At 33.3% G+C, this 25,581-nt stretch overlaps 1 protein-coding gene across 2 annotated transcripts in view; it reads right to left on the reverse strand.

Moving 5' to 3' along the window:
• Positions 1–6,299: 6,299 nt before the first annotated feature.
• Positions 6,300–25,581, reverse strand: part of YTHDF2 (YTH N6-methyladenosine RNA binding protein F2) — a 38,211-nt gene continuing 18,929 nt past the window's right edge. For both annotated transcript variants that reach the window (XM_074305588.1, XM_074305589.1), the window contains one exon: positions 6,300–7,173. In XM_074305588.1, coding sequence (XP_074161689.1) covers positions 7,150–7,173 — 24 coding nt within the window. In that variant the 3' untranslated portion in view covers positions 6,300–7,149. The remainder of the gene's footprint in view (positions 7,174–25,581) is intronic.

Consider the following 25,581-nt stretch of genomic DNA (forward strand, 5'->3'; position numbering starts at 1 on the left):
GAGAGTATTTGGGAATAGTCCTTACCAGGCATTTTTAAAGGTCAAGGTTTCCCCTCTGCATTCAGAACCATCTCCACTTGTCCTGATCTGTATTCTACCACTGGTGCCAGCTGGCTCTGGAGGAGAAAGATTTTGCATAGCTCTCATTTAAATCCAATTTAGCCTCATGTCTCAGCATCAGATCCCTGATGTAATGGTCCTCCTCGAAAATGGAGGATCTATCTGGCAGGGAGACCTTGGGTTTCTGAAGTCTATGGCAGCAAAGAATAAATTCTGAAACCCCAAAAGGCATTTGTAGATAAGCTTTGCAATACCACATCAGGTATCCTAAATTCAAAAAGGTTCACCATGAATTTTGTTAAAATTTTCAGTTACAGCAACTCTTGAAAGACTGTCTACAAGTTGAAAAGTTTAGATAACTAATACTTCGAATGGGTCAGGATCCAAAAATATCCTGGCATTCTACAATAAGGGGCTGAATTGAAGATGTATTTCAAAAGACAAAAGTCTCCCAAATAGGACAGCAGTTTTTATGAAAAGGACTTGAGGGTTTCAGTGGACTGCAAGTCCAATGAATCACTAAAGTAATAATGCAGCCAAAAAGCCAATGCTATTTTAAGGGAATCACCTTATCCATATACATTCAGCCCTACTCTCTCCCAAGTATTGTTCCCCATTATCACCAACTGCCTCTTGTACATTTCCAACTGGATGTCCACTAGATGCATATAAATACATCAATTTAGACCTTTTGCCTAATGCCCCTTACTGAGAATTCCACAATGCTTCCAATCATTAGAAAGATCCATTATTCTTATTCTTACCCTTACCCTCTGTATCCAATCTCCCATCTATCCCCTTCTCCCAATTCACGTAACCACTACCTTAAATCCTCCTCTCATCACATTTCATTTGGACAATTTCAATGGGTAGTTCTGATTTCTCCCTCAAATCTTCTCTCTAAAAGCATTTTTGACAAGTGGCAAAATGATAGGCCAAAGAGCCAAAACAAACTCAGCAGAGAGCTTGAAAACAGCTTCCAAAAAAGCCTCAAAGGAAAATACTAAGACCTAAACTCCACAAAACTTCTATGTTAAATTAAAATACTGTTAAAAACAGTAAAGGAAAAATTGGGAAGAAATGAGAGTGATGCAACAAAATTAAGAGAACAGGCCAAAGAGGCATAAAATACTGAAGAAAATTCCTTAAAATTAAACAGAATTGGCCAAATGGTAAATGAGGCACAAAAAATTTAAAGAGAATTCCTTTAAAATTGGTCAAATTGGGCGAAGTTACAAAAGCTCACTGAAAAAAAATTAGAATTGGGCAAGTGGAAGCTAATGATTCCATAAGAAACAAGGTTAAAAGAAAAATATAAAGTGTGATTTCATGGGCCCTAGAAAACCGATTGAAGAGTGATACTTTAAAAATTATTACACTACCTGAAAGCCATCATCAAAGAAAGGGCCTAGGAATCCTATTTCAAGAAATTACCAAGGAAGGAAAACTACTGATATATTCAGAAAGTAAAATAGAAATTGAAAGAATCCAAAATCTCCAAATGAGATCCCAAAATGAAAATTCCAGAATTCTCAGATCAAAGAGAAAATACTTCAAGAGGCCACAAAGAAACAATTCAAATAGAATGAGGCCACAGAATTACATGATTTAGCAGCATCCATGTAGGAACAGAATGTTTGCAATGATACTCCAGAAAGCAAAAAAACCTAGAATTAAACCAAGAATCAAATTATTACCTTGCCAGAAAATTTTAGTATAATCCTTCAGAGGAAAAAAAAAAAAAAAATGAAATACAGGAATTTCAAGAATTCCTGATGAATCTAGAGCTAAACAGAAAATATGACATTAAAAAACACAAAAAAACCATAAGGAAAATATGAGTAATAAACTTAAATTGTTAACATTCTTTTAATAGAGGAAGATGACACATATAAACCTTAAGAATTTTGTCGCTAAAGCAGAAGTTTATGTAGACAGAGGGCATGGCATGAATGTGAATTATGTTGGAATGATCTCCAGAAAAAATGAAGAGCTAAAAGAAGAGGGATGCACTGGGTTAATTTTTTCTCAAAAACAAGGAGCTTTTATACTGGAGAGGAAAAGAATGGTGGACAATGATTGAATCTTTCATCAAAATTGGCTCGAACAGGAAAATACCCTACACTCAGTTGAGTAAAATCTTAATAGGAAAAGAGCTGTTTGAATGGGGGGAATGTTAAAAGACAGCAGCAGTGGTTTGAAGCAAAATAGATTTTTGAGGGACAGAATAAAATGAGAAAAAAATGGCATGAAGTCATAACTTTAAATGTGAATGAGATGAGCTCATCACAAAATGGAAGTGGATGGCAGAAGGATTTAAAAACTAGAATCCAATAATGTGTTTACAAGAGATACATCTGAAATAGAACTAAAAAAAGCTGAAGCAGAATTTAATATGCTTCAGCTGGTTAAAAAATTTAAAAACCCAGGGATAGCAATCATGATCTACAAGGCAAAACAATAATCAGAGAAACTAGTTTTTTCTCAAGGGGTGTGAAACATGCTGGATAGCAGAGAATTGGGAATTCAGAATTTAAAAAATTTTGCAGTCATATTGTGAATTAATTCAATGTTTAAGGTAAAATTTGAAACTAGGTCTTTCTGAATTCTATGCAATAGTGCCTAAAGGGAAGGAACCATATTCTTTTATTGACTATTGTGTTAAAAAAAATAAAACTTATTTTTAAAAACCTATCAGACCATCTAACTTACCCACTTAAGCTTTAATGGTTCCCTATTTTTATGGTAAAATATGAATTCTTGTCATTTAAAGCCTTTCATAATCTGATTCCCATCTACCTTTCTAGACTTGGTCACCCTCATGAATTCTTCAGTACAAGCAAACTGGCCTCAAACTACACATTCATTTCATTTTTTTCCTGTCTTCATCCAGGATAATTCGTTATTACCTCTTTTAAAGTCTCCAGTTTCCTTTAAAGCTCATCTCAACTGCTGTTTCTTAGAAGAGGTTCCTGAGAAGTGGGACACACTCCCTATCATGAATATGTTAGCACATATTTTGCATATATTATATTGTCCTTCTATAAAATGTTCCCTAAAGACAGGAACTATAATTTGTCTTCTAATTCCTAGCAAGCAGTGCCTAGGCACAAAGTAGGCATAGAATAGATACTCCAGTTTCTGGAAAAAATAATCCTTTTCAGAAAAGCCTAGAATGACTTGCATGAACTGATAACATAGTAACAAGTTTATGTGACTGTGATGGACATAGCTCTTCAACAAGGTGATTTAAAGCAGTTCCAATAGACTTGGGATGGAAAATGTCACCTTCATCCAGAAAGAAGTATGGAGACTGAAGGTAGATCCAAGCATAGGTAGTATTTTTCTTATAATGACAAATACAGAAATATATTTTTTAAAACTTCACATATTTAACCTATATTATATTGCTTGCTGTCATGAGGGGAAGAAAAATTTGGTAAATTATGACTATTAAAGGAAAAAATGATCATTCTGCTGCACTGCACCCTGGTCATACATATACATATTTCTAGTATTTCATTCATTCCTTGAGTTTCAGGAAGGGCATTGTTTCTGGAAAAGGATTCCAGAGGAAGAAAATTAGTATGAAAGGTCTTGATTCCATTACACGAATATGAACTAAAAAAGCCAATGATACTGTCTTCAAAAGGGGACTAAAATTTGAGATAGCTATGTCAATAAGGAAATAGTCTACATTGGGCAATGAGAATTAGCCGAGAAGCAAACCTAGATTTGATTTCGGGAAAAACTTCCTTAGTCATCCTAAAAATGTCACATGCTGCTCTAGTACATTATGAAGTAGTACTCTTTTAGCAGGGTCTGTGAGTTCTTGTCAGGTATGTGGAAGTGGGAAATGTCTTCGGTCATCAGACTACATGTCCGTAGAAGTTACTTTCATCTACAAAACTGGATCGAGAGCACAGATCCATATCTGTGGTACACATACCAATAAAATCATAGCTCTTTGGAAGGCTGGGGAAAGCAGAGAAAGATTAACCCTTCTCTATACCCTAACTCACTCTCAATACCTATAGTATGATTTCAGGGCTGTTGCAATAGAACAATACAACTTGAGGCATTCGTCACTTTTTTTTTTTAGGTGAAAAAGGAAAATGGGAAATTTTTTTAGGTGAAAAAGGAAAATGGGAAATATCTGTACTCAAAATTTTCTACATCAAAAATTTACTTAAGTAAATAGCAGATTCTGAAATTGTAAGCTTGAGTTGACATTTAAAACATGCAAAAGGGCCATGAAACAATAATTGAGCAAGCAAAATGTCACCAGTATTTAAAATGGAATTCAAGCTAAAATTTTAGAAATGTGCCTTCTATTATTAATGTGCTAACCAGAAATTTCTGATTAAATCACATTTTAAAGATGTAATTCTACAAACTAATGAGAAACTTCTTTAAGGGTCTTGGATACACCTTAAGTTGCTATAAACATGACAGATCTTGAGGTGAGACATTAAACATCATATTCACAAGCTCAGAAAACTAAATAAGACATTCAGATTTAAGTTCTAAAATTGAGTTGACATCCTGAAGAAAAGTTGCCTTTGGTTAGAAAACATTTTGGTTTTGCTTTTTTTCTGCATAGTGAATCAATGAAACTATACAAGGGAAGTCTTAACATCATAAAAATCATTCAAAATCTAAAAAGCACATTATGAGAAAGACAATGGGATGAGAGCATTTTTATTGATGCAGCTGAAAAAAAACCTGACATTTTTAGAAAACAGCTAAAGAAGTGCAACGTTATAAATCAAACTACTCAAAACTACTCTGTAATGCAAGCATTTCAAATTAAACTGAAAAGCATGTTGGATAACTTCATATCCAACTTTACTAGGAGATAGGAAAATTCAGAATAAAACTGCTCCTGAATTTACTTTCATATATCTGTGACTACACATCAAACCAGAGCTACCAAGGCTGTACAGTAGTTGATTTTGCATTTAAGTACAAGTAGGATCTAGTACACATAACTTTTAGCTGAAAATAGGAGCTTCAAGTATCCAGTTAATATTTCCAAATGTATAAACTTATCTCAAATCTTCAGTTGACTTGGGAATCTATCAAGCCTTCCCTAGTCTCAGGAGAAAAATATGCTCTTTAAAATCCCTAGAAATAAGAGAAATACAGGAATACTTCATTATGCCTGCATTTTACCTGTGTAAGTAGAGAAAACTTGCCAAGTGAGGACCCAAATTAACTGAGAGATTAACATATGTCTACAGGCACTCCTCCCCTCCTCTGAATTATCTGAGACAAGGCATTACCTAGAGATCAATTGCTCTAGGCAAGCTGGCTATTTGCAACATAGGAAAATAAGTCAGTTTGCCAACATCAAAAAAATTTGGCCAGTCTGACAAAGGCTCTCTTTTGCAAAGCTTGTTAAAAGTACACTTAAAATTGAGACTGTCCAGAAGTATGCAAGAGTGTGGCAACACTGATTATTAGAAAGGTTACCTGTACTCATTTTTAATGTTTTCTTTTACAAAAATTGCTTCTTGTCCTAACTTTCCCTAACTTGTGGAAGAATCTTAACTAAAACTCATTTAAATTACGTAAACATAAGATAGAAGATACTCATTTTTGTTAATTCTTAATGGATGATGACTAAAGATGTCAATTTTGATGCAGACAAATCTGCACAACCCTCAAATTAGTCACAAAACTGAATTGTAATTTTGAATTGATAAAATCTATATGGTTACGGGAGAAAGGCAAAAAGGAATATTGCTGTAATTGCAAGGATTAAGCCTAGCCCTACTGAAATTTCTAGCTCCTGGGTCTGAGAAATTTTGATGAAATCCTGTCATAAGATGAATCATGTCTCAAGTCCCATACTTACATTCTGGGGGTACTTTAGATGAATTGACAATGTGCAGCATAGGGCAATCATACTGTTTCATGTTCCTGTTAAAACGGCACATACTGCCTTTGGGCAGGCTGTGGGATAATCATCTCTGTGAGCCCTTTTCCTATGGAAGGTGCCTTGGGAACTCGGCATGTAGAAGTACATTATCCTGTATGTTTACCCACCCTGATGTGGAGAGGTCACCTTGTCCAGAATGTAAAAGCACACCTGAGTTCCTTCCACTTTATAAGTCTAAAATAACATGCCTCCTTCTCACCTTGCAAATCACAATAAATTCATACATGGTACACACTCCAATTTTCTCCAAATTCAAATAGGCTTTTAAATATTCAATATGAAATGGTACAAGAAGTGATGCTCAACAGGATCTCACGTTTATTATTGAGAAGTGATTAATGGTAAAAAGAAAGGCAGTGCCCTTTCCTCATTGGCTGAACAAGAAACTGAAGAAACATTCACTACACATTTTACAATATTTTTCTCTTCCAAAATGCATTTTCTGTAAACAAGTTTTTACCACTGTTCTTAGCTTTGAAATCAAATTAATCCTGACTTAATCTGTATAATGTACAAGAACAGAACATTTCTTAGGACTCCTAGTACTTTACTTTGAGTAACAAAGGATCAGAGAAAAATGAACCACCCTCAGAGACACAACCTTGGGTAACACTCTGCTCAATTCTTCTAGACAAAAATTCTTCATAAATATGTTCTTCCAGTTCGGAAAGGAAAAACCAATTCCACTTTTTGGGGTGGATGTCCAAAACCTTCACAACTCGGTGTTCCAAGTGCAAATGTCAAAATGGGGGGGAGGAAAGGGTTTAAAAATTAGAGAAAAACTGTATGCCATTTACGGACCTTAAAATCCGAAAAACATAGTAAAAAGACAAAAAACAAAGCATTATGCTCTGAAATCACAACCAAAGGAAAAATAAAGGGGACATTTTTTTTCACCTAAACTACCTAGAGGGATTTTTTGTTTAGTTTTTTCTTTTTTTTTCTTTTTTTTTTCTTTTCCAGTTAAGTCCTATGTCTTTTGTGAAATTCCAATACTTTTAACTGCAAGTCTGCAATCGTCTCTTTGAAGTCAATGAAATTAAGAAAAAAAGTCCTAATTCTTTCAAAGGTCATTTCTCTTCTTCTCTCTTTCAGAAGGATATTCAGATGCAACCGTTGCTGCAGTCATTGCAGGAGAGCTGCCTTTATTTCACACGACCTTGGCGTTCCTGCAGAAGGAAAGAGACATGTTGAATAATCTTTCAATTAAAAATACCGCCTGAATCAAGGTTTCTTAGCAAACTCAAACTTCATTCATTTGGTTATAAGAATATATTTATTATTTTCATAAATGGTTAGAGACAATATGGAAAATTTAGAAGATTACACCTTAGAACACAGGACAATAGTGCAGATCAAAGGTGATAAGAATCTGAATGGCTTGTTGCTATATAGAAAAAGACAGGAAAGAGGTAATAATTATATATTCAAAAGGGAGAACAACAAAAGTTGACAAATTCTTTCAACACTAAACTCATCTCATGAAGCATGGGTTTCCCCTCTTCTCCCATATTTTTCCTTTATGTTAGTGACTTGTTCATTTACCAGGTGAGCTTTATTTTTGTTTTAGGGGTTTTGTGGGAAGGTAGGGGAGAGGAGGAGAGTAGATAAGTGAAATAGGTCTGCAGAGTTAACACAAGGAGTCCCCATATCAGCAAACTAACATTTCAGTGATATTAAAACCAACAATTCAATTTAAAGGTTATCCAGAATCCTTTCTTCATGTACATATTTGCCCAGGGTTCCTAGTGATCATTATGGTTCTCTCTTCCTTTCTCACGCACCCACCCCAAAAAGGATGAGCAAAGCTATAATGAAGAAAATAATTTGGACATGACCTGGGTCTTCCAAGTGCTATGTCAATTGAATACAAGCTGCAGTGGGGTCTATACGAAAAACAAAAGTTCTGTACGTTTTAGTATTTCTTATCCTAGGAGCATTCTACTTAAGTTTGAAGAGGCTAATTATTAACAAGAATGGCTATCAAGTGATGATTTTATTTTTGCTTGAATAATAGATGAAACTATCCAACTTGTACTTGCAATCTACTTTGGGAGAACATATATAACAACAAAATGACAAATATTTTTGATGTAGCTGAAGAATTGTTCATTGTGAGCAAAGTTTAGGGGAAAAGAAAACTTGATGCGAAAACATAAGTTTTGAGATTTGTGACTCTATTTTTTTTCCCCCCTGAGGTTGGGGTTAAGTGACTTGCCCAGGGTCACACTGCTAGAAGTATTAAGTGTCTGAGACCAGATTTGAACTCGGGTCCTCCTGAATTCAGGGCTGGTGCTCTATCCACTGAGCTGCCCCCCTAACTCAATTATTCTTGTTCCACAAATGGAAAAAAATAATTCTTTCAACTTGGATGTAAAAGGACAGGAGCAGAGAGCTCTGTGGCTTGTAACAGTAGCAACAATAGCCAAATTAGAGCACAGGAGTATGAAATGCAGAGCATTATACACAACCTATTGAACAGAAATTAGATAATATAGGTCTTCTAACTTCCTTAGAATCTAAGCCTACTTTCAAAGAGTAATAGAGAAGAAAAAAACCTCTTTCAAAGAATAACTATCCTACTTCCAACCAGACCAGGCACAGATTAAACTCTGATTAAATGATGAACTATCATGAGCCACAAGAGTCTTGTCTCATCTACACCATGTCATGTTTATTAGTAGTACTACCCAATTATGACAACTTATGTAGCAACCAAAGCCATTTCCTATTATTGGTTTTTAAAAAAATTAGAAAAGATTGATAAACAATAATCTATATGGTTCAACATAAATTACTTGAGGGGAAAATCAATGATAATAACTGCTCAGAAAATTGGGAAGCAACAAAAGAAATGAGATATAGAAGAATGTCATACATATTCCAAAATAGAAGTGATTCTGAATATTAAAAACCATACATTAAAAAGCGAGCAAATTATTTACTTGATATACACAGAAATAAAACTTTAATCAAACAAGGATTGAAATCAATCACAAATTTTAAAATAAGTACATGAAAATTGAAAGGGCAAAAAAAAAGTGACTAGAAAAATCTTTTGAAGCAAATTTCTTGGATGTTTTAGTATACTAGACAAAATAACAGGGGGAAAAAAAAAGTCATTCTCCAATAGATAACTGGTCAAAATATAAATAGCTCTAAAAAGAAAAATTGCTTAACTACTAATAACTATATGGAAGAATGCAAATCAAAATAACCTTAAGATTTCATCTCACCAGCAACAAAATAGCAAAGAAAACCGGTACTTGAATGTAATAGACTATCCTATTCCTTTGCTTATAGAATACTTATATAAATGATAAATGCAGAGAAATGTAGAATTAAAAGAATGCAATGGAAAATACTGCAAAATTACAGAGATTTTTTTTAAAATTACAAGTTTTATACTCTGTCCTTAGCCTACTAGATACCAGGAATATAAAGAGGCACCTGATGTTTGTTAATCGATTGTTTTTTTGCCTCTTTCCCCTACTTCCCAAATGTCACCATTATTTCCAAGCTTTGGTTCCAGCAAAGCCAACATATTCACCGTCACATAAAAAGTCATACTAATTCTTTCCTATGACAATGTTGTTGGCTCCCTCTGTTCTTCAGGACACTCCTCTTTTAAAAACCATCATACTATCCCTCCTCTCACAGTTAACTGATCTTTATATGCTTTCAAGTTTATAAAATCTTTTATACACATTATATACCTGTATGTGGCAAAATTATCAACCCTACTTTCAATCAATAAACATATCCGAAAGACCACCCTAGAAGAAAAGGGCCCAGGTCCATCATTATTTCACTGAATGGCACCACTCTCCCCCCTTTAATTTTTCTTCTGAATTTCCACACTGTTTATGGCTCAAGCTTCATTTTTTTTTTTTTTTTTTACTGTGTTAGGCTTATTAACAACTAAAATGTAATTCTGCTGAGTACTGTTAACTACTCTTTGGGTTTATTCCCTTTTTCAAAGACAATTATCGCTATTTTTCCAAAGACAATCTAAGGTATGAAAAAGTTTGATTAATTAGAAATTAGCTGATCTGCTCCAAGATACATTTCTAGCTCTATTCTAGACTCTAAAACATCCTGGTTTCATTCGAAAAAAATCCCAAAAACCCAAAACTTCAAGTTTAAACATTAAGTGCAAGTGCAAAACATTTTAAGTTCATCACCAGAATGAAAGAATGTGTCTACACACACACTTCTATTTGTGCCGTCAAATTTGAAGATGGCAAATATTTGTAAAACACAGCTAACAAAAGACAGCAAAATGAGCAGCAGTATAATTACAGAACCTTTGTTCCCTCAAATTAATTTTCCCCTTAGTGGATTTATTAGCATAATATTCAATATGGAAATTCATTTTGTGTTACTATCATGTTTATTATATTAGCACAGCATAGCCATGAGCACTGAATATATCCCTCTAATTATTTAACTTCGAAAATTTACAAAAATCTTCAGTGTGCATGGGTATTGAATATTCCTAGATTATATGCATTTTGTAGTTATTTTAAATGGAAATTCTCTTTCTATTATTCTTGTCCTGGATTTTATTATTCCTTTGTAGAAATCCTATAAATGGATTTATTTTACACACTGCTACTTTATTAAATAAAACTCTTGTCTTAATTGGTTTCTTTACTGATTCTTTCTGGTTTTCTAAGTAAACCAATGTCTTCAATTGGGTAATTCTTTTGTCTCATCACTAGCATTTCTGGAACTATATGAAATTATACTCAGCTTATCAACTATAATAACAAAACAAAATTAGTTTATAGACTGAATGTTATACTAATAAAACTAATCAACTAGCAATCTTTATAGAGCTAGACAAAATGATACACAATTCTTAATAAAAATGAAAGGATACAAATTCTCAGACCTCAAAACTATACAATTAGCAAATTATTTAAAAATAGAAAAACCCAGTATTGTCCTGAGAAGACATTATTTAATTGACAAGAACTGAGGGGGGAAAATGGCAAACTCAACTTAGAACAGAGAAGAGGGGAGAAAGGATGGAGAGAGAAGAGAGGGGAGGGGAGAAAATCAGATAAAAAGTGATGGCTAAGAAATGAATTCTAAAACTAAGGAGATAGAAATGATCACAAAAGATAAAATATTATTTCTGATTACATGGAGGGGGAGGAATAACTAGAATGAAAAGTGGGGGAAAGGTTTTTGTATCAAAGTATTACATGCAAAATATATAGGAAATTAATAGGAATCAAACATAAAAGCCATTTGTCAATAATTTGCAAATAAATAGGAACACAGGCTTCAAATAACCAAGAGAAATAGGTATCAAAACAATTCTGATATTTTGCCTTAAAGTCAACAAGATATCAAAAACAATGAGTACAGTAAATGTTGAAGGAATAGAAAGATAAGGCGCTAAATGCATAGTTTATTAGAGCTCTAAATTGATCTAACCATTTTGAAAAACAATCCAGAATAATTCCATAAAATTTGACTCCCTGACTCCGCAGCTCTGATTATAGGCCCAAAGATATTAATGAAAAAAAAGCCCCAAATACACCAAAATATTTATCGCAACATTTTTTGTACTAGATAATAAGAAATGAAATAAGCATCTGTTCATCAATTGGGATATGAAATAAAGGCAACAAATTACTGCAGTGCTATTTGAACATGAATACAGAAATGCTTATGAATTGAAGTAAATGGAGCCAGAAAAAAAATATTACACAATGACTACAACTATGTAAATGGGAAAGACTAAAAACAACTGAAACTGAAAACTGTTAAACTGTTTACAGTAACCAAATTTGTCCCCAAAGAAAAGAAATAAGAAGCTACCCTTTTTCCCATTGTCACTGTAGATATAAGTGACACGGGTGTGGAATAGTACTCATGAAAATGTCATTTTTTTCCCCACTGTGTGTCAATTAATTTTGCCTTATTGTTATTTCTCTTATTTTTTTGTGACAAATGTTACCTCTGAAAGGTGCAGGAGGAATGGGTGTATTAGAAAATGTAGGTGATGTAAAAACATTATTTTTTTTTAATAATTTTTTCTTGGACAGAAAAATGAATATGGAAATATGGCTAAAAGAACGGCACATGCTTAACATATATGCTGTCCTGTGGAAGGGGAAGTAGGAGAGTGAGAAATCTGAAATACAAGATTTTGCAAAGGTGAATGTTAAAAACTATCTTTGTATATATTTGGAAAAATAAAATACTATTTTAAAAAACTTTAAATATCAGAGATAAATACAATGTTTTATTATTTGATTTGAAAAAAAAAAAAAAAAAGCAATGAGATGCAGAAAAAAGAGGTACTTCTAAATAATAATTTACCTAAAAGACCAACCAGGTATTTTAATGGATCAGTCTTTTCAGATCCCTTTTGTCTCTTCTTCAGATTCAATGTTTTTCTGTCTTTGGTAAAAATGAATACCTTTATGCTAGATTCCGAACTACCCTATAAAATCACTGCAGGTTTATATGATGCATTTCAGAAAAGAACTAAGATATTGGTTAACCAAAAAAAAAAACCACACCATACTTTCTCTGAAGTAAAAAAAAAAAAAAAAAAAAAAAATATATATATATATATATATATATATATATATATATATATATATTCCATCTTTACTTTCTTTCCCTTATGAATTAAAAAAAAAAACAAAAAAAAAAAAAAAACAGCACTATATCTAATGATGCACCTCAGCCTTTCGTCAGGCGTCAGTTTAAAATCTTGGCTTTCTGATTCCAGATCAAGAAATTTTTTTTACAACACCATGAACTCTCAAGTTGTGCCCTACTATTTCAATGCTCTACGATCTCATCAGGAATATCCCCCTCAAATAGCCCAAAGTATTCCTAATTCCTGCCTACATTTCTAGAGAAATCCTCCACAGATGGGCATATCTTATAGTAACATATAGTAACATCCTTACATTTGTAAATAACATGAAGTTATTTCAGTCAGGAGACGAAACATACAAGTGGAAAATGTTCAAATGCCGCATATCACACAAAACAGGTCATCAAGAGGTGATGTCAGTAACTTACCAGAAGTGAGGACATATCAGGTATCTCATTCTCATAAGATTTAGCACTGTGTGCACAGAAGTTCTTTTCCAACATTGAAATAATGTTAAGAAAGAAGAAAAATATATAGCTTTGGATTCTACAGGCTTGGTACACAGGCAGGAAATTTGAACAGACGGAAAGATGAACAGTATTCAGTCTTTTTCAGTACTAGGTATTGGCTAGAGCTAATTCACAGGGAAAATCTAGGTGCAAATGACTCATTAAGGGTAGATACAAATACAAAATGAACAACTTTGATTACATTAAATAAAAACTTTTTGCAAAAACAAAACCCAATGCAGCCAAGATTAAAGGGAAGTACAAAGCTGGGGAAGAATTTTTACAATGTTTCTGATAAAGGCATCATTTCTAAAATATATAAATAAGTGAGCCAAAAATTTCTCAAATGAGAAATGATCAAACAATACCAACAATTTTCAGATGAAGAAATTAAAATTAAATCATATGAAAAAATGCTCTAAATCACTATTGATTAGAAAAATGTAAATTAAGACAACTAATTTACCATCTCACATCTCTGATTAGCTAAAATGACAGAAAGATAAATGTTGATAAATGTTGGAAGGATGTGGGAAAATTAGGACACTAATACATCATTGGTGGAGTTGTGAACTGATCCAATTATTCTAGAGAGTATTTTGGAACTATGTCCAACTATTCTAGAGAGCAATTTGGAACTATGCCCAAACAGCTATAAAACTGCATACCACCATCACAAAAACCATAAAAGAGAAAGGATTAATATGGGCAAAAATGTTTGTAGCAGCTCTGTGAGGTGACAAAAAATTGGAAAATGAATGGATGCCCAATCGGGAAACTGCTAAATAAATTATGGTATATGAAATAGATTATTGTTCTATATAAAAATGACATACAGGCTAAATTAGAAAGATTGATTTACCTGAACTGATGCTGAGCAAAGCCAAGCAGAACAAGAAAAATATTGGACACAGAAAAAATTGTATGATGATCAACTTAAGACAGACTTGGTTCTTCTCAGCAGCTCAGTGATTGATAGACACTATAGACACTGAATGTAAATCAACACATACTATGTTCACTTTTTTTCCTTTTTCCTTTCCCCCCCCCCATCTTGTGGTTTCCCTTTTATTCCGATTTTTCTCAACATGATTCATAAAGAAATGTTTTTTAAAATGTACATCTGTAACCATAAAAATTGTTTTTACATGTACACACAAATCATTATTTTTACCAACTAATCCTAGCAGGAAGAGATAAAGAAATTTCACCTAAAATAACTGCAGACCAATAACTGTTTGGACATGTATGCATATATTGTATTTAATTTATACTTTAACATATGTAACACGTATTGGTCAACCTGCCATCTGGGGGAGAAGAGTGGGAGGAAGGAGGGGAAAAATTGGAACAAAAGGCTTGGCAATTGTCAGTGCTGTGAAATTACCCATGCATATATCTCATAAATTAAAAGGTATAATAAAAAAAATAACAAAAAACTGCAGACAGTATATTAAACAGTTCTTAAGCCACACAGAACTGAATGAACAAAACAAAATACTTTTCATACAAATAGATGTAAATAACTACCAAGAGTAGGCCAAGTCAACATAATGACAATGAGTTTATTTACTTATTCAGTGTCCTATCAAAATGCCAAAAAATGTCTTTATAAAGTTAGAAAAGATAATAAAATTCATCTGAAGGAATAAGAGGTCAAGGAATTCAATGGGGAAGAATAAAAGTGCAGGAAAGGGAACCCTATGCCAGATATCAAAACACACCACAAAACTGTAATCATCTAAAGAATTTGGTACTAAATAAGAAATGGTGATTGATAGGAACAAATCATATATACAACATACAGAAGCAAATGAGCACACTAGCTTACTGTTCACATGATAAACTCCAGCTGGGGGACAAGAACTTACTAGCTGCAAAAACCACTGAGAAAACTGGAAAGTAATCTGGCAAAAGACTAGTCACCAAGATAAGCTCAATTTAGCGTATAATAAGCTCAATTTAGACAGAAAGCATGATGTGATACAAGAAAAGTTTTTTCTTATATGGGCAAATGCTATCTATAATTGGTTTTTCCCAAATTTTATTTGAAGAAATGGAATAAGCAAAAACAAAAATGCAAAACAATGAAACAAGAAAACATTATCATGTGCCCAGTAGAATATCAGAAAGGATTCAAAATACATAATATCAATTTAAGTGTGTATATGTTGTTAGAAGAAATTATATTCAAGACTGTCCATCTTTTCTTTCTTGTAAATTATTTTGTTCTTTGCTACTCACCTTATTTATTTTATTCTATCCCTACAAAGACTTCTCATTACATCCAAAATGGACCATTAGACCATTACTTGTGTTTAATAATTACTACCAGAATTTTTGTTTTCCTTAAAGCCTCTACCCAGGTTCCCAGTTCTTCCATGGAGTCACCCTTGGTCACAGAAGTGTTCTCCATTATGAAACAATTTTCTTGTCTCAACCTCTTTTCTTTCATCCTAGTGCTCCATGTGCTGTGCAAAACTATGTACAAATATATCCCTGCCCCTAAAGAGTAGGGCTATATTATTGTCTTTGCATCACCAGCACCTATCTCTGCATCACCTCACAAAACAATAAAAAGCATAATGATAATGAACCTGCAAAAAGCTAAAATGCAATAATTACTACTTTGAAAATCTCAATTTTTTGTATCTTAAGGTTTGTGAAATGCTTTATACTACTTCATTTACTCTTCATACCAGCCCTATAAAGAAAGTGACCCTTTTTATCTGCATTGTGGAAATTTAAACTCAAATAGAATAAATGTCTTTTTCAGGGCCACAAAGATAAAATGTCTGAGGTCAGAATCAAATCTAGTACTATCTCAAAAGAACAACAAACACACTGTCCCTACTAAGTCAAATCCTTAAAGCATATATATGAATTCTTCCTGTCCATGTTTTTGAAGAATACAAAAACTCAGAAAAGTATTCTCTCCCAACAATGTGTTTAACAATGTCAAAATATTATTCCTTTAAAGTAAAATTATCTAGGTGATCCTGTATGTTTATAAGATTCCTTATAGACTGAAAAATTCTTTAAATGCTTCTGTTTGCGCGACATTGAACTGATTACTTCAGTGAACATCAATCTTCCCAAGCAGATATAGTCAGAGGCAAATCAATAAGCTTTAAACACCTACCATGCTTATATAAAACCCTTTGTGAGGTTTACAGGAAAAAGCAAGCAGAAAAAATGCATGACATATATTTGGATGCATGTGTATACATACAAGACCTGTAGATGGCCACAATGAGCTGGGCCCAGAAGTGAATGGCAAGAGAATGGACCTTAATACCTTTAAAAACAGCAGAACACTTTCAACTATTGACCAAACTCATCTCTATCATAAAAGTACACTTCTTAAAGCACTGATAATCTTTGAGTGACGCTGTAAAAGAACAGAAATCATAGATAAGATTCAAACTAATAGGTAACTCAAAGAGCAATGATAATATCTTAAAAGAGTTCACAGAATATTGCCAAACATGCACAAACAAGTGACATAAAATATAGAAAAGATACATATGGCTGGAAAAGACGGCAGGTCAGATAGATAATGAGAACAAGGGATAAAAATGGGGCAATCCCAATGTTTTTTCTGCAAAACAGTATCTGCACAGTTTATTCTCATCACAATATTAACATAAAAAGATATTCATTTGCTAGACCAGTAGCCTATATCTACTTAAAAGAGAACCAAGTAATCTTTCAGACCTTCAGTTAGGAGTTCTCATGATAGGATTTTAAATAGTAAGATAGGCATAAAGAATATGCTAATAAAAAAATGGGGTCATGGCAATTTGCAGTTCAGTCAAATCCTGATTGCAGAAGAAGCTGATTATAGAATAACTCCAATTTACCTTAATAAAAGCATAGTATAAAATCCTGGCCAATACTAAGCCAGTGTGTTCTTGAAATGTTCTTGAATAGAAGTGCAAAGTCTAGGAAGAGTCAAATTTTATCTCTGACAATTAAATGATGACACTGGGCACCCTAGGACTTCACTATTGCTGTTTAATTCACACATTAGTATTACATACAATACTGTCTTCTAAAGAATCCTGAAGCTCAAAACAGTGTTTAATTCAGGCTATATAGTAAAAAAAAAAAAAAAAAACCATTATATTTCAATACAGGGCACAAGTCTTAATACTCTATCTTTGTAGCTAACCAGCTATATGACCTTGAGTAAGTCCATGGATCTCATGGGCCTTGGCCCATGTTCCCTCATGTATAAAATAAGCTTGAAAGATAAGCTCTTTACAATTCCTTTCATGATTGCTTTAAGAGGTTTGAAAATCATCCAAAGAAACTGCTGCTGATAAAACTACTCATAGCTCTGCAACTCTCTTCAATAACACCCACTCCACTTTAAACAGTTGGTATGATGGCAGATATGATGGCAGTTCTTACTAAATCTCTACAGACAACTTAGCTACTTTCAAAACCCAAGATACATTATTTGACAATCAGATTTAGAGCCTTCTTGAATAAGATCAAACTCTGTTATGGAGATGTAATATACTTTGGACAATAAGCACAATTCTTGCCTAGTAGCTAGGGGCAAATAGAAGCAAGTCTCTTAGTATTATTTAAATACAGTATCTTTTAATCTAGTTCTAGCCTAATCATTATCCTTAATCACCTTCAAATATAGAGTTACATTTCTATGGAATCCTTTTCATTTGAAAAGTTTTGGGGGGAGTTTCCTTTTCCATAGTGGTCCCTTTCTACTTAGCTGGATAAGAGATTCCACTAACTCCAATTCATATTTCTGTGGAGCATTGCAATTTAGGAACCCTTTCTTCTCCCTCCCTCCAATAATGGGAGATATGAAGTAGGAACATTAGCCTCACCATACAGCTGAAGAAATAAACACACCAGTACCTCACTCATAGGTGAAACATCAGAAATAAGAATTAGAAGGAATCTTACAATGGATATAGGCTAACTCATTTTAGCAAAAGAAAGAACTTATTTGTTCATTCAGTTGCAAAGTCAACATTCAAATACAAGTCCTTTGACTTTTCAATACATGAAAAGATAGTTTTCAACATTCATTTTTCTAAGACTTTGACTTCCACCAGGAAAACATTGTACATAGCTGTGATGATGAACTACAATGAGGTGACCTCAAACAATTCCAACAGACTTAGGATGGAAAGAACCATTCACATCCAGAGAGAACTGTGGATCAAAGAAAGCATAGTATTTTCAACTTTTTTGTTTTTTCTTTTCCTTCTCATGTTTTTTTTTCCCCTTTTGGGCCAATTTTTCTCACATAATCTATGGAAACATGTTTAAAAGTATTGCACTTATTTATTAACATATCAGATTGCTTGCTATCTTGGAAAAGGGGAGGGGAGAAAAAAATCTGGAAGTCTTACAATGAAAACATATATTTGGAAAAATAAAGTACTATTGAGAAAAAAAAAGATTGAGTTCCAATTTTTTTTCTCCCTCTGGTCTTATCTCTCCCTCTCCAGGACACATCAAGTAACTTTTCACTAGACAATGCTATCTGCTTAGGAGCTAAGTATTCTCTAAGTGCTTAACAATGAGCTACTAACTAAAAGTAGATGTCCCAAGTTTGCCTAAATTTTTGATTTGTCATTCTTTATGAAAATTGTTAAAATTATCAAAATCCAAGAAAGGAGATAAACAAAAAAGGATATGAAGGAAGGAGGAAAAGTGGACAACAAAGATGCTTAAGCTAAGGCTTTAGCATCACAACAGCCAGCACAACACATCCAGCAAAATAGTAAACTCACCAGGAGGTGAGGAAATGTGGAAAAATCACATTGAACCAACTATGCTTTCTTTCCTATCACCCTAAATGAATTGTAGCATTTGCTATCTTTGTGAGGGCATTATAAAATTGTGGCAGAAGACAAAACTCTTGATATGTGTAAGTAACTACAAAGAATGTCAAGTACCGGGGGATACTATAGGTCTAAATCAAAGAGATGTAATAAAGAACTGCCTTCACAGGACTATGATCTTTCTTCAACTGCACAGTGGGGCTAATGCTCATACTGCAAAGTTTGAAATGCATTGGTTATTCAATTGGTTTGTAAAAGGAAGAGACTTAATACATGAGGCACACAAAAGATGAGTGACTTGAATAGAAGCACAGAATAAGTGTTTCAGAGAATTTAATCCAAGTTTTTTCCTGATTCCAAATACAAGCACTTTGACCCACTAGTCCCAAAAATCTTTTACATTTATTATTATTTATTTATTATTATTATTTATTTATTATTAATATTATTTATTATTATTATACATTTATTATTATTTATAAAACTCTCCATATAAACTCATTTGATCCTCACAAGCTAGGAAACATTTCCATCTATAATCCTCCTTTAACAGAAGAAAAAACTGAAATTCAGAGAGTTAAAATTATTTGCCTGCACATCACGAAGCTTCTCATGAATGGGACACAAAGCAAGGTTTTCTAAGTTTGACAAATGTAACTCTATAATAAAGGGTTACGGACTGGACTTGTGGTAAAGGACTGCATTCCTTCTACCAATGTAGATCAGCCATTTTCTGCAATTTCTATCTTAAGAGTGGCCTAAGGAACAAAGTAGTTAAGTGATTTGCTCAAGATCATGTTTAGGGTCATGTTTCAGCTCCTGTTCCAGAGGCAGAACGTGAACCTTCCAAAATCAGAAGAGGTTTTCGACCACACATCCAGAAAACGTGTCAAAGGAAAGGTCAATTGGAGGGAATGTGGGAAAACTAGGACACCAATACATTACTGGTGGAGCTGTGAAATGATCCAACCATTCTGGAGAGCAATTTGGAACTATGCCAAAGGGCTATAAGACTATGATCATATCATCAGTTCAGTGATCCAAGGAAATCCCAATAAACTTTGGATGGAAAGTACCATCTGCATCCTGAGGCAATTATGGAGATAATATAAATCAACATCACTTTTTTTTTTCCTTCTTTCTCCCCTCATAGCTTTTCCCTTTTGTTCTGCTTTTTCTCTCCCAACATGATTCATAAGGAAATAGGTTAAAAAAAAAAAAATAGTAGATATATGTGTAACTAAAAAAATGTTTTTACATATAACTGGGGTAAATAAAAATAAAATAAAATAAAATGGGGTAAATAGCATGGTTACAGTCAGGTACATAAATGAATTGTTGGAAATTAAATCAGTACAGCCATTAAGAAAAGTCATTTTGGAATTACACAATTATTGCACACTAAATATATAGAAGAACTGCACATTTAACTTAGATTGCTTGCTGTCTTTGGGAAGGGGGTATGAAGAAGCAGAGGGAAGTAGAGGGAGAAAAATTTGGAAGAGAAGGATTTTATAATGTGAAATGTTAAAACTATGTATATATTTATATGTAAATATTGAATATATTTATTTAAATATAAAAATATTTATGTATATATTTGGAAAAATAAAACACTATTTTAAAAACGAATAAGATGTCCACACTCTTTGACGCAAACATATCACCACTATATATCCTCTATCCCACACTCCCCAAACTGGTTTCACCCCATATACTCCAAAAAGGTCATGGGCAGCAGACTCAAACCAAAATATGTAGTCACATTTTTTGTGATAAAGAATTAGAAAACTAGAAACTAGAATTAGAAAATTAGAAAAGAAAAAGAAAGAAATTCCTCAATTGAGGAATGTCTAAACTAAAGTAATGCCATTATGCTTATAAGAAATATCAAGTAAAATGAATATAAAGAAGCACAAAAATTCCAGAAACTGATGTAAAGTAAGCAAATCCAAGAAGACAATACACATGATGGAGACAACATAAGAAAAAAGAATTGCAAGATAATCAAAAATTAATGTAGTAAAATTACCAGAGATATTAAAAAAAAAAAAAAAAAAAAAAAAAAAAAAAAAAAAAAACCACCCTATCCCTATACAGTGTCTCTGAATATGGAGCACTGCATAAGCTGCCAAATATTTTTCAATGTATTTGTTAACACACTCAATATGGGTATAAAAATCTATCTTACCCTGCAGGAAAACAGAAAGGGAATAAGATATCAGGGGGGAAAGGGAAGAAAGTGATAAAAGAGGGCATATATTGGGGAAAAGAATTGAAAAGAGAAAATAAATGGAGGGAAATTAACAATAGTAATTGTAAAAAGAATTTCAAAACAAGGCTTCATTTCTCAGAGGGAACTGAATCAGATTTATAAAAAGAGCCCTAATTTAAATGATCAGGAGGGGCTGCTAGGTTGCGCAGTGGATAAATACCAGCCTTGAAGTCAGGAGGACCTGATTTCAAATATTATCTCAGATACCTAGCTTGACCCTCACAAATCACTTAACCCCAAATGCCTCAGGGGAAAAAAAAAAATCAAAAAAGAAATGATCAAGAGATATATGTGCCTATACACACACACACACACACACACACACACATATACACACACACAATATTATAAAATTTTTGCATATCTTTTGACCTAACACTACTACTAATCATGAATACCAAAAGATTAAAAAATAATAATAATAATAAAAATTTTTTTAAAAAAAGGGGAGGGGGGGAAGGAATGACCTTTATGTACTAAAAATGTTTATAGCAATAATCTCAGGACAGAAAAATGGAAAATTTGTAAATTGAGAGAATAGCCATCAATTGGGAAATAATTCAATAAACTGCAGTGTGTGTGATGGTAATAAGGGGGAAAAGCCCTGGAAAGTCCTCCACTCAAGAAAAATGAAGTTTTTACACACACATGCACATATATGTAGTTTTTTAATACCAAAAAAAGTATACAACAAAGTGTGTACTGCAATGTTCTGGGAATACATTCAAAACTACTCTGAAGAACTAAAAATCCTATCCATACCCAGAGAAGAAACTAATTGTGTCTGAAAACAGATGGAAGCATTCCTTTTTTTTTTTTTTTAAACTTTTCTTGAGGGTTTTTATTTTCATTAGGATGGGGTGGGAAATCTACGTTTTCTCCCACAACTTGACTTTTATGGAAATGTTCTACATAAATCAATATGTGGTTTCTTAATTGTGAATGGGGATAAGGAAGAAAACCTGGAACTCAAAAAAAAATTTTTAGTGTAAAAAATCTTTTGAATTTAACTGGGGAAAAATATTAACTAAATCAAATACAAGAATATTCTCAGCTAATATAGTTCTCTGTGAGGAGGACAAAGAGGAATTAGGATACAGGAAAAAAATTAGGACATGAAAAAAATATGTAAATTTTTTTCAATACAGTATCTGGCATTTTTACCTCATATTAATCAGACAAAATCTCCTGCCATATTACTTAAAATTTCCTTCTCTTCACTGCAAGAAAACCATCTTTTTATTGATCTACAAGAACAGACCTATAGACACTGTCATCTTTTAAAAGGCAAAGTTTAGAGCAATAAAGGGAGGTTTAATGTTGTAGGCCAAGTTCTGCTACTTATTAGTTTCATGTCAGTGAGCCCCAATTTTCTCATTTATAAAATGACTTCTAACATTCTAGGCAGCCAGATGGCACACTAATGTGTGGGCCTGGAGTCAGGATGAACTCAAATTCTGCTGGAGCCACTTAAATAGTTCTGTGATCCTAGTCAATTCACTTAACCTATTTGTCTCAAGTTTTCTCAACTGAAAAGTAGAGATGATGATGATAAAAATAGCACCTGCCTCACAAGGTTCTTGTTAGGATCAAGTGAGATATTTGTACTTAGGATCATGTCTAATCATACTGGGCACAGAATAAATGTTTAATCTTTCCCTTTCCAAGTCTAAGATCCTAGATAACTGCCTTGCTTACTCAATTTCATGATTCAAAATGATAATGTTCAGCTACTAAGGTTAAAAAAAATTGTCACTGCCTGGAAAGGTTTAATTTAATCCGACAGGGAGTAAGCTAGAAAAGAACACTAAAACTTGATTTCAGAAAGACCTGAAAAAACTTACATGAATGGATGCTAAGTGAAGAACCAAGAGAACATTATGATGATAAACTGTGATGGGGTTGGCTCTTTTCAAGAATAAGATGATTCAAGGCAATAGACTTGTGAAAGAGCCATCAGCATCCAGAGAGAATTATGGAAACTGAATGTATAATCAAAGCACAATATTTTCATCCTTTTGCTTTTTCTCATCTTCCTCCACCCCCCCTCCACTTTGATCTGAATTGAAATGTTTAGCAGAATTGCACATTTGACTTTTACTGGATTGCTTGCTGTCTAGGGGAAGGAAGAGGGAGGCAAAAATATTTTGAACACATGTTTTGCAAAAGTAAATAGTGAAAACTATCTTTGCATATATTTGGAAAGATAAAGAGCTATTTAAAAAAACCCACTAGCCAGAAACTGGAAGATGAATGGATGTCCATCAATTGGAGAATGGTTGGGTAAATTATGGTATATGAAGGTTATGGAATATTATTGCTCTGTAAGAAATGACCAGCAGGATGAATTCAGGTTTGGAAAGACTTACATGAACTGATGCTGAGTGAAATGAACAGAACCAGAAGATCACTGTACACTTCAACAACAATGCTGTATGAAGGTGTATTCTGATCGAAGTGGATATCTTCAACATAAAGAAGATCCAACTCACTTCCAATTGATCAATGATGGACAGAAACAATTACACCCAGAGAAGGAACACTGGGAAGTGAATGTAAATTCTTAGCACTGCTGTCTATCTACCCAGGATACTTACACCTTCGAAATCTAATATTTAACGTGCAACAAGAAAATGGGATTTACACACATATATTGTATCTAGGTTATATTGTAACATGTAAAATGTATGGGATTGCCTGTCATCTAGGGGAGGGAGGGGATAATTTGGAAAAATGAATACAAGGGATAATGTTATAAAAAAAATTACTCATGCATATATACTGTCAAAAAAATTATAATTATAAAATTAAAAAAATAAATTAAAAAAAAAAAAAAAAAACACCACCACTAAAGCTTTGAGTGATATTTTATGCTAGATTGAGTGACAAAGGTGTCTACTTCTAACTTCTCCTAATCCTCCACTCCCCCCAGCAAGGTCATAATACCTCACATTTATATTGTGCTTTATAATTAATTATTATTTGACCCTCACAACCAGTCTCTGATAAACAAGTTATCATTCCCATTTGCAGATAAAGAAATTGAGGCTCACAGAAGGTTAAGTGATTAGCTCAGAAATTGGAAATTGAGTGGATGCCCAACAACAGGGAAATAGCTGAATAAATTATGGTATGTAAATGTAATGGAATACTATTGTTCTATAATAAATGAGAGGGCAGCTAGGTGGCGCAGTGGATAGGGAGGACTGAGTTCAAATCTGCTCTTAGACATTTAATACTTCCTAGCTGTGTGACCCTGGACAAGTCACTTAACCCCAGCCTCAGGGGGAAGGGGGGGGGGGGGAAAGGAGATCAGGAGCAAAAATAAATGAGGACTGATTTAAAAAAAAAACCTGAAAAGACTTAACATGAACTGATGAATTGATGCTAAATGAAATGAACAGAACCAGAACATTATACAATGTAATAGCAAGACTATGTGAAGATAGAACTATGATAGCTTTAAGTCTTCTCAGCAATACATTGGTCCAAGACAATTCAAACAGACTTGTGATAGAAAAAAAAAAAAAAATTGCATATTTAGATCCACATTCAGTCTCCAACATTCAAGTGTGTTTTCTTTTTCGTGCTTTTTCCTTTTTGTCCTGATTATTCTTTCCCAATGACTAATATGGAGACATGTTTAAAATGACTGCACACATATAACTTGCTTGCTGTCTTGGAGAGAGGGAGAAATAAAAAGAAAAAATTTAGAACTTAAATTAATATTCATTTATAAAATATTCTGAAGAAAAAAATACTAAAAACAAAATTTGTATTTCTTGTCCCACAGTTTCACTAAAACAGTACTTAAGTGTTAGTGATATGCTGATTTTTGTAAAGTAGACAAACTAATCTCCTTTTCCATAGCAAAATGTTCATTTTCTCCACTTCCACTGCAGGGTCAGTAATGAAGGTATTTAGAACTCCTGTACTAAATATAGAAGATGAAAATAAGTCACACAACATGGAATATTTTTAAGTAGTATTAGTAAACTATAAACAACAGACATTTCTACATCTTTGTATTCTTGAAAGCACAGTGCTTAGACAGTTTACCCTAAATGAGTTTGATAAGAATAATGAATATGGGGACTGCTAGGTGGGGCAGTAGATAAAGCACCAGCCCGGTCCTCAGATACTTAACACTTCCTACCTAACAGTGTGATCTTGGGCATGTCTCTTAACCCCAATTGCCTCAGCAAAAAGAATGAGTATGCTTTACTAAGAAGAAAACTGGGAAGTCATCAATAAATAAATGGATTAAGTATTTTCTAAAATTGTTTTAATGTTGTCTGGAAAAAGTTTCACAAGTGAAGCAAGCTTAAAATGAAAAGGGC

The sequence above is a fragment of the Sminthopsis crassicaudata genome, chromosome 3, assembly GCF_048593235.1.
Source record: "Sminthopsis crassicaudata isolate SCR6 chromosome 3, ASM4859323v1, whole genome shotgun sequence".
Lineage (NCBI taxonomy): Eukaryota > Metazoa > Chordata > Mammalia > Dasyuromorphia > Dasyuridae > Sminthopsis > Sminthopsis crassicaudata.